The sequence below is a fragment of the Dromiciops gliroides genome, chromosome 2 (genome assembly GCF_019393635.1).
Source record: "Dromiciops gliroides isolate mDroGli1 chromosome 2, mDroGli1.pri, whole genome shotgun sequence".
Taxonomy (NCBI): Eukaryota; Metazoa; Chordata; class Mammalia; order Microbiotheria; family Microbiotheriidae; genus Dromiciops; species Dromiciops gliroides.
In genome coordinates this window covers 43,288,660-43,306,127 of record NC_057862.1, presented here as the reverse complement: position 1 = coordinate 43,306,127, position 17,468 = coordinate 43,288,660, and the positions used below count along the sequence as shown (strand labels likewise).

General features: G+C 36.7%; 1 protein-coding gene across 1 annotated transcript; it reads right to left on the bottom strand.

Moving 5' to 3' along the window:
- Positions 1-837: 837 nt before the first annotated feature.
- On the bottom strand, positions 838-16,047 carry LOC122740031 (cytochrome P450 2C44-like). Its single transcript, XM_043981804.1, has 6 exons — positions 15,817-16,047; positions 8,437-8,599; positions 8,122-8,271; positions 7,620-7,780; positions 3,031-3,172; positions 838-1,443 (listed from the first exon to the last, which is right to left on the bottom strand). The coding sequence occupies exons 1-6, from the start codon at positions 15,994-15,996 to the stop codon at positions 1,262-1,264; spliced, it is 978 nt and encodes a 325-aa protein (XP_043837739.1). The 5' UTR covers positions 15,997-16,047; the 3' UTR covers positions 838-1,261.
- Positions 16,048-17,468: the final 1,421 nt, after the last annotated feature.

Genomic DNA, 17,468 nt, shown 5'->3' with positions numbered 1-17,468 from the left:
TTTTCATACACCTTTGAAAGGGGTGTATCAGGGTCAGATTTGACTTTTAGTAATGGCTCAGTCTATCAAAACAAAATCACTCTCATTGGCTGACTAGGCATAAGTGCTGGGTGGTAAGACTTACTCTTGATATGTGGTGGTTTCAATGGAATCTACTGTTATGCTTTCTAAGTTCCCTTATAGTCTGGAAACTTTGGCAATTCCAATAGAACAAGGTATTGATTTCCTTTAGGTCAGAAATAGACTTGAGGAGAAAGTTTTGTAGAATGGTGACCAGCATAAAAATAATTCCATCTTAGACATGCCATTTCCTTGAAAGGTCTATATTTCTTAAAGGGGACAAGATTTTACTCAGTAGTTTTATGGTAAAATTTTTATTTTATACTTTCCCACCCTCAGCATGATTGCTTGGACTAATTTTTGACTTTACAACCCTCTTTGTATATTCTTATATTGACTCAATTGATTACTAGTTATTGCTGTCATCTCTTCTTTTGAAGTGTCAGCTTACTCCTGTACTCCAACTGATACTTATCTAAGAAATTTTCATGACATGTCATTTTAGGCCTCAACACCATCTTTTCCTCTTAAGGTCAAGATATAATACTCTTTCTTTCTTTCTTTCATCCTTTCTTTCTTTCTGTCTGTCTTTCTCTCTCTCTCTCTCTCTCTTCCTTCCTTCCTTCCTTCCTTCCTTCCTTCCTTCCTTCCTTCCTTCCTTCCTTCCTTCCTTCCTTCCTTCCTTCCTTCCTTCCTTCCTTCCATTCTTTCTTTTTTTGCAGGGTAAGGAGGGTTAAGTGACTTGCCCAGGGTCACAAAGCTAGTACGTATCAAGTATCTGAGGCTGGATTTGAACGCAGGTCCTCCTGAATCCAGGGCCAGCATTTTATCCACTGCACCACCTAGCTGCCACCTCCAAGATATAATTCTTAAAGAAAAAAATGGATTATGGCACACAGTGCACTTCAATGTGAACAAATGGAGCAGCTGTTTTTGAACTAAAATCTCCTAAATATGGTTTAGAGCCCATAGATGCTCAGGGCGTCTTCATGCTATTCTATAATGCTACCCACTGACATGAATGTATACAAGGAGTTCTTTAATCTAATGTCTTTCCTCTTTCACATGTATAAGATTTGGCCACTGTTCAAAGAAAATAACTATTGAATCTCCTCTCAATAGTGTTGATTAGTTTCAAGAGATAAGAAAATTGGGATCTCGGTGAGAAAGCAATAGGGTAGATTTGAAAGGTGACTTTCTCTTAGCGAGGTAAAAGGCAGAGCTGGAACTTTGGAGGAACAGTAACAAGTCCAGTAGAATGTGGCTTGATGTTGATTTCTTTTGGATCAGTGATACTCTTGAGGGTAAAGTTTTGCAGAATGGTGACCAGGAATAAAAACAATTCCATTTTGGCCAGGCCCTCTCCTAAACAGGCTCGTTTTCCTGAAAGAAAATAAGATTCTTTTCAGCAGCTTTCATGTAAAAATTCATTTTGATACCACTTGTCCTTAAATATCTTATCTGAGGCAACTCCCCTCCATCCCAATAGACCAGCACCTTGTTAGTACCTAATTAGGAAGTGAGGTGGCACAGTGAACTAGAGTGCTAGACTGGAACCTGGACTAATTTGAAATCTGACCTTAGGTACTTCCTACCTATGTTACTCTGCAAAAGTCACATAACCTCTTTCAGCCTTAGGTTGCCCTTCTGTAAGATGGGGATAATTATAGCACCTATCTTTCCATGGTTGTCAAGATCAAATGAGATAGAGCACTTTGAAACTTCAAAACACCATGTATTAGCTATTATATGAATGGCTATTATTGGTACAACCTCCATGCATTCATTATGATCTCTTTTTAAAGTATAATACTTATGCTCTTATTTTCTTTTCCCAACTTAATTATTTTATATCTTCCTAGAAATCACAGACTGTGTCTCACTTATCTTTGAGTATCTTTCTTTTGAGATTTTGAGGACTTTTTTTTGGCAGTTGGGGTTAAGTGACTTGCCCAGGGTCACACAGTTAGTAAGTGTCAAGTATCTGAGGTCAAATTTGAACTCAGGTCCTCCTGACTCCAGGGCAGGTGCTTTATCCACTGCGCCACCTAGCTGCCCCTTTGAGTATCTTTCTTTGCCAATCACAATGCCTTTTCCTTTTTATTTTTTGGACCATATCCAGGATTTTATCAGTTTGAGCATTTTTCCACTAAGGAATTTTCTTTAACTATTACAAATAAGTAACTGTTTTGTGCCTTATAGTTTCAAACACAAAGACTTAAAGGCTAAGTGACTTGCCCAGAGTCACATGACCAGGATGTATCAGAGGCAGGACTTGAACCATAGCTGAAATTAAAGATAGTATGTTGGATTACATTCCATCCCCCAAAGTCTCCACATATACCTTATATATACTATATGCCATTCTTTATAATAGGTTTGTTATTTGAATGAATTAACAAATAGATGAGTGATCCAGGATGACCATCTGATAAACATGTTAAAATCTGTGTAACAAGAGAAAATGGTAGGAAACCTCACCTCAATTGTGATCATTAGGCATAAATAATATAATAAAATAACAAAAAATAAATAATGATAAATAATGAATAAATAAATGAATAATAAATAAATAAATAAATAATGAATAAATAAATGAATAAAGCTTGTTATACAACTCTTCCTATTTCCCACCCATGCACTGTAATTCCCATAATGTGATATAAGTCAGTCACCAGTAAGTATTTATTCAGCACCTGTTCTGTGTCAGCCCTGTTCTAAGGGCTAGAGATACAGTTAAAGGCAAAAGAAGGGAGGCAAGAAATGTTCTGAAAAATTAAGCTAGATTGCTGAAGTGTTCCATTCATATTGCTTACAGAAACAAAACCAAATCACGTGAGCATCAGTGACAGATGTGGGGAAAAACCAAACAAATACATACTCATAATACATGAAAAAGAGCAGGCAAATGGAGAAGATGTAGACTCATTCATTTCAAATTGAGAGGTAAAGATGAGAACGAAAATTTACCTATGGAAAAAGCCATGAAGTAGTCACTCTTCTTAAAACTTCCATCCTCATTCAGGAAGTGTCCTGGGTCAAACTGATGTGGGTTGGGGAATTCTTTTGGGTCACACAAGGCAGAGGAAAGACATGGGAACACAGTTGTGCCCTGGAATAAAGAAAGAACAACAGTTAGTGGATTATTATCTTGGTCATATGCTTAACATAAGCATAGTGATTTGTACATATTATAGACATTTAATAAATGTTTCTTTCTGCCAGTCAGTTCTTTCAGATTATAAGGTTTTCTTCCACTCAAGTCAACTCCCCATAGTGACAGCAGAACCTCTAGCCATCTAGTCTAAGCTTCTCTCAGCCTCTCTAGTGTGTTAGATTCCCAGCTCCATTCTCCCATATTCTACCTCCTGATGTCAGTTTTTCTACTTTTATTCCTTCCATACCTTATTCAGTCATAGAATCATATCATGCTCCATTTCAGGAGAACCACAAAGAAATATATACTCCAGGCCCTTAAAAAGGCATATATAATTCCTACAGATTCCTGAGAAATATTTTTTATACATGTGGTTGCTTTTGATGATAATGTGCATCTTGCACACCTTTGGACGTCTAATGAAGTCTACAAACACCTCAGAATATAGTTTTTAAATTCATAAAATAAAATGCATAGGGGCAGCTAGGTGGCGCAGTGGATAGAGCACCAGCCCTAGAATCAGGAGTACCTGAGTTCAAATCCGGCCTCAGACACTTAACACTTACTAGCTGTGTGACCCTGGGCTAGTCACTTAACCCCAATTGCCTCACTAAAAAAAAAATAAAATGCATAGGGCTTAAAAGGAAATAAATTATATTGAAAAAAATAAATGTCATTTTTGCCATCTCCGGTCACTGACTCCCTATGATAGGCCCTAGAGCACCAGTTCTGGAACTTTTCTTTCATTTATATTTAAAATACTTTTTTGTTGTCTTTTATTTTTTATATCACTATAGTTTCCCTCTGTATCCCTGCTCCTACCCTAACCAAAGAGACATTCTATATCATAAAGAGCATTTTTGTATATAAAAAAAAGATTAAAGCCACATTGCTGAACAATATTTATAATATCAAAGGAAAATAACCTAAGATCTTATTTTATTTCTTCCAGGAATTCTAGTTGAGCTTATGACAAAACTGATTCCTTGAAGAAGTTACTTGTAAATGATGTGTTATTGTCTTCTTTTGGGTTTGTATCCAGAACATTCCCAATCCCATACTATTTCTCTATCATGAGGGTTTTCTTGATTTTGCTCATTTTTTGAACCTTATTTGGTCAGGATCAAGTTTTGTATTTTACTTACAGAAGGAATAGTGTATTCTTCTTTAATCCTGATCTGTATTATCTGAGGACTGGCTAATGAGCTCTGTATTGTTCAGGAAGCAACCAGGTAGTATAATGGGTAGAATGCTGGACCTGAGGTCAGAAATATGTAGCTGCTTAAATCCTGCATCAGATCTTTCCTGGGTCTGTGAACCAGGGCAAATTATTTAACGTCTATGTGCCTTAATCTCCTGAACTATAAGATGGAGATAATTAATAGCCCCTGCCTCACAGGGTTGTTGTGAGAATTAAAAGAGATAATATTTGTAAAATGCTTTGTGAACATTAAAGTGCTATATGCTAGATAGTATTGTTGGTGATGGTGCTTTTGTTTCTGTTATAACAGGAGTGGTTCCAACTACCAAAATGCAGCAGGTTAGGTTGTACTGGGGCCATCTAATCTATCAAATACCTTGATCAATGTCTTCCAAATCTGAATGCCACAGGTTCCTAGTAAAAGGTCAGAGTAAAACACCTCTGGAATAATATCTTAATTTTCATCATTGTGAAAACTCATATCCTAAGGGCCCACTGACCTGTAATCTAACTCCTAATTGGTAAAAAGAATACATAAAATAGTACTGTCTCCATTTCCTAAGGAGTAAAGCTCTATCAAGGGCTTCCATTAGTTTGGAGCCTCCACTGCTTGAGTATTATGTAGGAAAATGAGATTTAAAATTGGATACTAGAGCATTAACCTCCCCTTTTAACTTTCCCCTTCTTTATCTCCCAGACTAGTAAATGGAAGAAGCCTCTGGTCTCTAGTTAGAGCTTTTATTGTTTGGAAATCCATTTCCCACTCTCTATCCAGGTTTACATTCCTCTAATTGAGATAGTCGGTGCTCTTCTACAACTCTCAAGCAGTTGTTGCTTAGAATGCTATTGAGTCTTGTATCTAGAAATACTTAAGGAGGAACACTTTCAATGGATCTCAGGAAAAAGGAAGTAGTATGAATGAGGGAAATGACACCAAACATCTTCATTAGTAGTACAGTAATGTGCAAGGTACTATTCAACCCTCAGTTTAGCAGTTGTTCACATATAAAGGAAAAGTTATTTTTAAAAATCCATGTTAGAGAGAGCATGTTGAAGTTGTGTCTATCTAGCTTACCTCAAAGACAGAAAACCTGCATTCAATTGCCACCTTTGACACATAACACCTGTGGAAACCTTGTTGAGTAACTTATTCTCCCAATGTTCTAGGTTGGAGGGATCAAAAATGGCCAGTGGCCCAGTCAGATTAAAATGTAATTGGAGCGGGGGGGGGGGGGGGGAGGGCAGCTAGGTGGTGCACTGGATAGAGCACTGGCCCTGGATTCAGGAGTACCTGAGTTCAAATCCAAACTCAGACACTTGACACTTACTAGCTGTGTGACCATGGGCAAGTCACTTAACCCCAATTGCCTCACCAAAAAAAAAAAAATGAAAATGTAATTGGGAAATATTTTTAAAAATAAATAAAATACAATAAAACAGAGCTAACATTAACATATTGTTTTATAAGTTAATATGTTGCCAGTAGGGAGCTTTATGTATGAATTAGTCGTTGCCCATTTCTATTTGAGTTTACACCACTGGTTTTTTGTTTTTTTTAGGTAGCTCTATAGGATTATAATTTGCTGAAAAGTTGGTGACCTGCTTTGGTAAAGGGGATTTCCTCATCTTGGGGTTGCCTATACCAGTTGCCTATATTAACTATAAGTTTACCTAATGTTATTATGGATCTGTTATTTCATTGGTTTTGAGGAATTCTGAGTGAATAAACACCCAGATTAGCAACATTAAACTATACTTCTGGCCCAGGCAGAGGAAATACAAATTTTAGGTTGGAGGCACTCTAATTTTTTTGATGTCTTTATTTGGGTATGGTGGCTCCAAACCCTCACTGTATAACTAGTGAGCTATCTATTGACCATTTCCAGGAGAATCTTTCTAGTCAGCATACCTTAGCAGACAAACACTGAAATGACCATCAAGTGATTCTGAAAGGACCTTCAGAGCAGTGCCCAACAAAGACTATAAAAAAATTAATAAACAATTGTATGTTATGTATCAGGCACTATATATACCCAGGGTCAAGCATAAGATCAGTGGGAAAATGTGCCCAGTAAATAGTGTCTATTTTGTAGAATGTTCAATAAGAACACTAAGATGACATTTCTGGAAGACATAACTTATCTTAAGGTCTCTAAAACATTTTTCTTTTGTGGGGCAATGATCCTTAAATGACTTGCCCAGGGTCACGCAGCTAGTAAGTATCAAGTGTTTGAGGCCGGATTTGAACTCAGGTCCTCCTGACTCTAGGGCAGTTGCTTTATCCACTGTGCCACCTAGCTGTCCTTCTAAGACTTTTTACCCACATGTTATTTGCCACATATATGTGTGTATGTGTATATATGTATGTATATCTTTATATCTATATGTATAGCTATATAGAATTATATACAGATGTAGCTGTAGCTATAGAGATAAAGATAGAGATACAGAGATGTAGATGTAGCTATAGCTATAGAGATAGAGATAGAAACAGAGACAAAGATAGAGATAGATATAGAGACATATGGCATATGGGCAGCCAAGTAATGTGTTTGTGTGTGTGTGTGTGTGTGTGTGTGTGTGTGTGTGTGTGTGTGTGTGTACACACACCCCTACAAGTGTCCTCTGGCCACATATGCTCAATACATTTGTGCTAATTATGCATGATTTCTATTCATGTACTCTTTCCACTGATGAGATGTTTTCATAGATAAGTGTGCCTCAGGTTTATGCAAGGGATGTTCTAGTACTAGATTTATCATCTTGCTATAATCAGTAAATGTTTTCTTTTGAATTAATTGTGTTCTTAGGATAACTAGTAAAATTAAATGCCATTGGTGACTTGTAAGCTAGGACTTTAAGTAGATACACAGAGAATAGATCTTAAACCTAGCATAATGTCTGGGGAAGTTGTCACATGTAGTATAAGGATACTTAAGGTGTTAGATCTGTGATATAACCCTTAAAATACTAACTGAACATAAGGTCGTATTACCACTAGCACCAGCAGCATCCCTGGAAATTTCAGCTTCTTTACTGAAAGTGGCTGCAGAGGACCTTGCTGAAGAAAAATGACTTAACATAGAGACTTTATGCTTCTGTGGAAGTTTTCTAGTAGGAGGGTTTGCTGATAAACTCTCTTCCCTGTTGTGTTGAAAGACTGTGATGACCAGGTACACAACAGAGGATGACTGGGTTTACCTGAGCCATTGGAGTGTTCAGTAGAATCAAGTTTTCACTTGATATCCTCATCATAGATAAGGATTTCTCATTGTCATAGTTGAAACGCTCATGGAAGAGGATAGAGCTGATAACATTGCAAGGGGCACATCCAAAAATGTAGGTTGGGTCAAAAGGTTCACCTAATAATAGAGAAATTCATAAAAGGGAAAAAGCAACTGTAAGGATAATATTTTGAATCAACCAGCATTAGGATAGCAAAGAAAAGGCTTAAGTCAAGGTCTAATCTGAGTATGGCATTCAGTTTCCTCAATATTGATCTATGGTATCTATGGTATGTTATGAAACATGGGGAGAATAGGGAGAATGCAATCCCTGCCAACCCACCTCTCTCCCAAAGGGTTCCACCAGGTCACAGAGATGATAAATGGTGAAAATAGTGACAAACTCAGAGAGATTTAGCACTCATAGTGTGTTACAATACAGGACCCTTATGTCCAAGAAATAAGCAATGAAAACCAACTATTTGTTTTTCTCAGTTCTTCCAAAAGGAACTGAACTTCCTCTTGGATACGTTCCTCAATGCTCCTTTTCCCCAAACCAAAATTCCTCAGAGTCATTAGGGAAAATCGGCGAATTTGTTTCCACTTTTCTCCATGGCCAAAAGTAATTCCTAGGAAAAGAATGATCCAAGCATGAGGTTAACAATTCTATTTTTCTTAAAGCAGAATTTTGATTTTATCATTGTTTCTAGCCAGTTTACATTTAGTTGTTAATTTGTCCTACTTCTCACGTTTCCATCTCTACCATGTTTTTTCTTGAAAAATCTGCAACTTACCATGTCCTTTGTAAATGTCATCAAATATTGGAATTTTTCCCCTTTCTCCAAAAATGTCTCCCTGATCAATCAGAGCTTCCTTCAGTGCCTTGTAGCCATGAATAATCACTACTGGCTGAGACCCAAAATACACAGTATACACAGGACCATACTTTTCAGATAGCTGGGAGAAGAGACACAAGGAGTAACAGTGCTCAACTTGAAAATGGGTACATATGGGTTTCTATACAATGTGCTAAGAAATGTAGATCACATGGGCTATATTTGTCCAAGGAAGTGTACATATGCATATATGGCTTTCATTGTCTATTAGTGCTATGGTGTTATGCAATTATGCTAGAGTTCTTTAGTTCTTTAGGCTTGTTTCTTTGTAATTACTATTATTGTATGCTTTTGTGTTTTCCTAAGATTGACTTCAATAAAGTTATAAATTCTTTTATTTTTTATATATAAAAGTAACAATACCATCTTGCTCTTCCAATGAATGCTTCTCTTTTTCCTAGCTAGAAGCTCCACATCCCCCCTGCCATTGAGGAGAGAAAAGAGATTCTCTGCCTGTCTCCAACCTTGAGGCCACATCTCCTTTTCCCAGTGGTAGTTGGACAGGCCCCTCAACCTTTCTGGCATCCAACAAAGTGGTTAATGACTATTGAATGAAAACAAAGTCATCAACTCTAATTCCTCAAACAGAATGGAGGATCACTGGGCATTATTATGAGCAGCACTACTTCATGGTCAAGGTCCCCAGACATTTCCATCTGACCTGCTAATGGGTCCTCAAGATCTTGTGGGCCTAACCACTAGCTACATTTTCTGAATCACTGGTTCCTTCTCTACTCTCCAATTAAACGATCCTATATGCATTGACTATCCCAAATAAAGAGTGAAATCTTTGAAAGAACTTTCCTGATTTTATGTTCTTATATCTGTACCTTTAACTGTTCTTGGAAAATAATAAGTGTTAAATATTTTTTCTCATTCATTTATCAAGTTATATCAAGAGTCTGAAATCCCTTTTTTTAATCCAAGATCTGTTGCTAACCAGTTACATGGTGTGGTTGAATTCATTTTTTTTCTTCTCTGTAAAATGGGGTTGGGGGTTATAGTGTAGATTTAATTCCATTGAAAATAATTTTATCAAGCATTTATTGAGTAAAAGGCATAAATCAAAAATTTATAGAGATTAATTCTTTAGGGCATGGTGGTAATTCTAGTTTCTTGAAAGTGATGGCACTATAGGGGAAGCCCTCAAAGGGCATGGTGGGGTAAAGAGAATAAGCATTTATATTGTGCTAAAGTTAAAAAATAGAGTTAAGACTTCTTCATGTCAATGTATCATGAGTACATTATTTAAGAAAAAGAGTAGGAAGGCACTAGATTTAATGATTGTAGGACTATTTAAAAACAATTTTATTTTCTACATCTTAATAGATAGTTAATGTTCAGTTTCCAATATGGGAAATATGATAAGGTATATTTATGCAATAAGGCCATGAAATCATTTTCATTATGATCAACATCAATTGAAAGGATAATGAGAAATGGACATAGCTTGTAATATTAAAAGCTGTTAGAGTTTCAAATATCATATCAAAGATTATTTTTTACAAATAGGCTGTAAATTGTACAAACAGAAGCAATGCATCCAAAATTAGAAGGGATGCAGAAAGATGGGAAAGATGGGAACTAAATCAAATTTATAAGAATCCAAATCATTCCCCAATTGAGAAATGGTCAAAGGAGATAAACAGGCAGTTTTCTGATGAAGAAATCAAAGCCATCTATTGCCACATAAAAAAATGCTCTAAATAACTATTGATTAGAGAAATGTAAATTAAAACAACTCTGAAGTACCACCTGACACCTATCAGATTGGCTAATATGACAAAAAAGGAAAATAATAAATGTTGGAGAAGCTGTGGAAAAATTGGAACACTAATGCATTGTTGGTGGAGCTGTGAAATGATCCAACCATTCTGGAGAGCAATTTGGAATTATTCCCAAAGGGCTATAAAGCTGTGCATACCCTTTGACCCAGCAATACCACTATTGGGTCTTTTCCCCAAAGAGATCATAAAAAAAGGGAAAAGGACCCACATGTACAAAGATACTTATAGCTTCTCTTTTTGCAGTGGCAAGGAATTGGAAACTGAGGGGCTGCCCATCAATTGGGAAATGGCTAAGCAAGTTGTGGTATATGAATATAATGGAATTCTATTGTGCTGTAAGAAGCAATGAGCAGGTGGATTTCAGAGAAACCTGGAAGGACTTGCATGAACTGATGATAGGTAAGATGAGTAGAACCAGGAGAACATTTGCACAATATCATCAACATTGTGTTGATTAACTGTGATAGACTTGATTCTTCTCAGCAATATAATGGTACAAGATAGTTCCAAAGGACTGATCATGGAAAAGGCTCTCCAAATCCAGAAAAAAAAAAGACCTGTGGAATATAGATTTAGATTGAGCCATACTATTTCTTTTGTTTTTGGTGCTGTTGTTTTATTTTTTGAGGTTTTTCCCTTTTGCTCTGATTCTTCTCTTATGACTAATGCAGAAATATGTTTAATGTTATTGTACATATATAAGCTATATCAGATTACTTGCTATCTTGGGGGGAGGGAGGGAAAAATTTGAAACTAGAAATCTCATAATAACAAATGTTGAAAACTATCTCTACATGTAACTGGAAAATAATAAAATACTTTCATAATTTAAAAAATAAGCTGTAAAAACAAGTAATGGACAGAGGCAATGGTATTACTTAGAATATAACCATTTCAGGAAATTTAGTAGTAATAGAGCAGATCCACTAAAGCAAGCCAAAAGAGCCCAGCTATCAGCTTAGCCTATAAACATGATGTCTTTGCCAAATAGAGATAGACAGAAATAGTAGTTTAGAATACAAAGTTGGGAATACCATATGAAGGTAAACAGCAGAAGAAGATAAGTAGTATTACCTAAAAAATATGAAAAATCATGGAAGCAGATGTGATACAAAATAAAGTTAACAGAAACTTGAAAATAATACTGATGAGTACAACAGAACCATTGATGGGGATAATAATAATAGCTAGTACAGGCCCTGTGCAAAATGCTTTATAAATACTATCTCAGTTGATACTCACAATTATCCCTTTTTATAGTTGTTCCAATTAGAATTTCTGGAAAATTTAGGGTTTTAAAAAGAGGTAAAATAACTTTAAAACCCAGTGAAAAGACTTTCAGGAGCCAAGATGATGGAGTAAGCAGGAAATCATCTGAACTCTTTTGCATTCACCTCTAAATAACTACAAAATAACACCCCAGAAGGAATTCTGGAATGGCAGAATCAACAAAATGATGGGAAGAAAAAAAACTTTTAGCCCTGAGAAACTTGGAAGGTCAGTAGAAAAGTCTATTTCACTTCAGTAAAAGGGAAGGACAACCCAGGACAAGAAGCATCTCTTCATGCCAGCTGCAGGCCTTGCCTCTGAAAGCTATCATGAGGCCTTGAGCATCCTGCCTTGAGCAGCAGACAAACAAGCATATCGCAAAATCTGGAACCCACCCCCCACCCTGCCTCAGTATACCACCCAGCAAATGGGCGGACTCCAACATGAGGACCCAACAAGTGTCTCCATGCAGAATATCTATCACCCAGAGAATGACATGTGGTTGAAAGTATAATACATTGAATTATTGCATGGGTATAAATAACTTGGAGAAGTTCTGCATATATGCAGTGAGATGAAAAATTCAATAATCCATAAATCAGTTAATAATTATTAAGCATCATTATGTACTAGCCATTGCCATAAGTACTAGGAATTCTACAAAAGGCAAAAGATAGTCCCTGCTTTCAAAAAAGCCACAGTGTTATGGGAAGGAAAGGAAACACAAAAACAACTATGGAAAAATAATATACACACATATAGATAGATAGACACATATAGACTCATACATATATGCACGTACCCCAATGGGTAGGGCTATCTATTTACTATCCTCAATTTATCATATATGTGATAGATAGAGATGATAGAGATAAAGATATAGATATAGATGATAGAGGTATATAGAGATATAGTAGAGATATAGAGATATAGATATGTTAAATTGAGGATAATAAATAGATAATAAATCATATCATAAATATGATATCATATATATGTGTATGTGTGTGCATGATAAATTGAAAATAATTGGCCCTAGCCATTTGGGGGAAGTGTCAAGAAAAACTTATCATATAAGATGAGGTGGGTCTTGAAGTAATCTAGGTAGCCTTTGAGGTAGAGATAAGGAAGGAGAGTTTTCTAGGTATGGGGAATCGTCTGGGCAGGTGTCTGGGGTATGGACATGGAGAGTGGGATAATATATAGAGAGCCAAAGTGCTAAAGCAATAACTACAAAATATAACCCTAGAACATCAATTTTTCTTTTTGTTTGTTTTTTCAGGGACAATGAGGCTTAAGTGACTTTCCCAGGGTCACACAGCTAACAAGCGTCAAATGTCTGAGGCTGGATTTGAATTCAGGTCTTCCTGAAGACAGGGCTGGGGCTTTATCCACTGCACCATCTGGAGTATCAATTTTGGAAGTCTGATAAAGTAGGACTATGGTATCTTTTACTGAGGTAAATGTTTTAAAATTAATAAAATAAAATATGTAGAATTACAAAACAAACAATTTTATTGAAATATAGTTATCAATTTTTTTTTCCGATTCAGGTTGAATTTGGTGAAATCTATAGGGTCAATGGAGACCAGGTTAAAAGCCCCTGAACTAAAAAAAGGCCTCCAGCATGGGTAGATACACTACAGCTAATTGATGAGAGAACATGGATAAGATTTGTGTAAATCGATAGGAAATTTATGGGTTTCAATATACACTATAGAAAAAAAACTGACATCAGTGAGAACAAATTTCCATTGGTATATTGAAGAAGCATTAAAAATTATTGTGCTTCTGATTTACTTTTTTTTAAGGGGAAGGGAAAGACTTGGGATTTCATTGCTATAGGAACTCCTATTGAAGATTCTCCCTTTACCAATGAGGATTGGTACCCTTTCTGCAATTTACAATCTTTGGGGGGGGCACGGTAATGAGGGTTAAATGACTAGCCCAGGGTCACACAGCTAGTAAGTGTAAGGTGTCTGAAGCCGGATTTGAACACAGGTCCTCCTGAATCCAAGGCCAGTGCTTCATCCACTGTGCCAACTAGTTGCCCACTGCAATTTACAGTCTTAAAGATTTTCATGGCCCACCAAGAGATTAAATTACTTGCCAAGGGCCACATAGACAGTGTCAGTGCTAGGATTTGAATTCAGGTCTTCTGACTCTTGTCATGGTTCTCTGTGCCTTAAATCATAATTGCCTCTAGATGACATTAATAGAAGCAAAATATCCTGTATAGAGAAGGTAACTGTCCTGCTGTACTCTATTCTGGTCAGATTACATTTGAATTATTGTATTTAGCTTTGAGTTTAACAATTAAGGATGAATATTCATAAACAATCACATGTTTTTTATCTTCTTTTCCATTTGCCTTTTCAAACTGTTGACTTTTTTCTCATGACTCTCCTGCATTGCTTTCATTTCTCTTTCCATTCATTCTTCCCTCTCTCTACATCTTCCTTCTATCTCTCATACTTTCTCTTCAAAGTCTCTTTTGAGAGCTTCCATGGCCTGAGACCAGTTGATATTTTTCTTGGAAGCTTTGGATGTAGGTGCCCCGAGGTTGTTTTCTTCCTCTGAGGATGCACCTTGATCTTCCTTGTTGCTGAAGAAACTTTCTATAATTCTGAATTTTCTTTGCTTGCTCATCTTTTACTTGACTTTTAGCTCCCCAGTGGGGGTGGCCCTGCTTCTAGGCTACACTACCGTCCCCAGCTTCAGAGGGTCCCAGGTGTTTTGGTTTGAGGGAGTGAAGATTTTTCTCTCACCTGGCCTGTTCTCTGGTCTGAAGATAACCTCAAGCCAACTTGATACCCCTGTACTCCCCCTCCCCCCGGCAGCCATTCAGCCCTGTAACATGACTGCACACTCAGTTCCAGAAGATGCTGGTGCTGTAGCTGATTCAGAGGCTCAAGCGTAAATTCCTCTGGTGTGACTTGCCTGGGATCTCTGTCAGCGAGATCACGGGGTTGGACTTTACTCGCAGCCCAGCATGGCCCCCTTTAATCTATCTACAGCTAGAAAATAATCTCAGCCCAGAGCTGTCACATGTTAAGAAATTAGCCCAGTTGATAAGGGGATGCAAATACCAAGCTATGCAAGGAATAATTGGAGGAAATAAGAATTTTTAGCCACAAAGAACAGATTTAAGAGGAATAGAATAGCTAGCTATTTGAAGGGTAAATGGGATTAGATTTAATTTTTCTGGGCAACAGGAGAAAGAATGTGGATCACAAGGCTGGAGACTGAAAAAGGCCATTTTCATCTGGATAGAGAGAAAAAAATGAACAATTAGATCAGTCTAAAAGTAGAACAGGCCATCCATCCTTCAGGAAGTACCGGGCATCCTCTTCATTTAATAATTTGAAATAAATTTGAGATAATCTTGTCCAGGACCCTTATTTTGGAGATAAGCTAATTGAACCATACAGAATTTCATTTATTTGCCCAAAGTCATGCAGATTCTAAGTATCAGATCTATCCTATACCTAGGATTTTAACCTTTTTGTGTGTCATGAATACCATTAATAGTAGGATTAAACCAACCAGCCCTTTCTCTGAATGATGCATTTTTAAAACTTTTAAGCCAAGGAAATACCAAATTACTCTTAGAAGTTGATAAAAAAATGTGATTTTTTTTCCTTTCCAAAATCATGGATTACTGGACTGGAAATATTTCAATGAACCCACTGAAGTCCTTCCACCCCAGGTTAAACAAACCTGGTCTATAATATCCTTCCTACTGAAAGAGATCAAATGACTATATGATAAAAAATAGGCCTAGATAGCCTCTGAGATTATACACTCCCAACTATGAGATTCTTTGATTTATGGATTTTAATGCCATAAGTACTGAACATCCTTGACTGTCTGGTCAAGGCTCCAGATATAATAATTTAAGATAAGTGGAGGGCAACATGACAGAGTTTCCCATAGTTCTTCTGTCACACTCTTTTCCTACTGGATCCTCAACTAAAACAAACATGGCAAATTATATTGTCTTATCTAAATGTCTGATTGGTCTTTAAGACAACATCATCCTAACTCTTGGTCTATTAGTAAAGCTATCATGCCACCATTATCTTTCATTATGTCATGTGATCGTTTGTAGGATCTTAGCTTCTAATGCCCAGTCATCCTAGCTATGAGATGCCATCACTAGAAGGCTTTGTAATGCATATCCCACTTGATGGAATCAAACTGCAAGATTCAGTCCCCTTACCTTGCAGAGAGACTTGGAGAGATCCTTCTTGTCTAGCTGTAGCATATTCCCAATGATGGGGAGAGGAGCTGGCCCAGGTGGCAGCTTCCTTCCTTTATAATCCTTTCTCCACAGTGACAAAATAACCAAGAAAGAGACACAAACCACAATGGTGAGAGTGGTGAATCCCCAGGGCTCCATTGCATCAATCTGGCCAAAGCTAGACTAGGTATCAGATCAAAAACTTGATCTTAAAATGATTGATTCGTTTTTTAAAAGTAAAAGTAGAGGCAAATAGCCAATAAGCAGTCTTTGGTCCTACAAAGAAACAATAGCAGTGCTCTGGCAACCATTCCTGAATCTGTATTCTGTAATCCCTTGAATGCTAATTAAAGGGGGTAGGAGTTGGGGGAAGGGTTGGCAAATGCAGAGGATTCATGGCAATATCATTTGTTACACTCAGTCCTTGTCTTTTGTACTTGCTTTAGATTTTCTCTTTGGTTAAGGTGATCTGCTCTAGATGGCAGCCTGCACGAGTCCCATTCTCACTCTTATTTTAGCTGTAAGAAGAATATGTGTTGCCAAATTCAAAGTACAAAAATGAATGTGTAGAAAAGAAATTTTGCCTGGTAAGGAAAAAAAAAAAAAACAAGATCCAGTAGTCCTGGAGGGATTCTTTGTGAAGCTTCACAGCTGAAGGCACGAGTTCTTTGATTATCTTTATTGCTAAGCATTATTCTGACCAACATCAAATCCATCAAATACCTTTGCAAAATTCAAAATAGACCTTTGACCAATAGACTATGACCTTACATTCTAAATTCAGGTAACAAGGAGCAAGAATTATGTCCAGAAGACTCCAGTTTAATGTCTTTAGTATTTTATAGTGATTTATTTATCAATTATGTAATTTTAGACATTGAGCCCAGAGATAATTAGATAATTCTCCTCACACACCATTTATTTTAAATGTAGTTATTTTTAATAAACTATTTTATTATTTTCCAGTTACATATAAGGATAATTTTCAACATTTGTTTTCACAGTATTTTTTAGTTCTAAATTTTTCTCCCACCCTCCTTTCCCTCCCTCCTCCCCAAGATGGAAAGCAGTCTGATATAGGTTATATATGTACAATCACATTAAACATGTTTCTGCATTAGTCATCTTGTGAAAGAATAATCAGTGCACAAGGGAAGAACAGCCCAAAAGTAGAAAGAATATGGTTCAATCTGCATTCATAATTCACAGTTCTTTTTTCTGGATGTTGAGAACATTTTCTGTCACGAGTTCTTTGAAACTGTTTTGGATCATTAAACTGCTGAGAAGAGCCACATTTATCACCATTGTTCATCACACAATGTTGTTACTGTGTACAATGTTCTCCTGGTTCTGCTTCTCTCAGTCAGCATCAGTTCATTTAAGTTCTTCCAGGTTTCTCTGAACTCCTGCTCATCATTTCTTACAGCACAAGAGTACTCCATTACATTCATATACCACAGCTTGTTTAGCTATTCCCTTATTGATGGGCATTCCCTTGATTTCCAATTCTTTGCCACCACAAAGAGAGCTATTATAAATATTTTTGTACATGTGGGTGCTTTTCCCTCTTGTATAATCTCTTTTCTCTTCTTTTTTTTTTTTTTAGTGAGGCAATTGGGGTTAAGTGACTT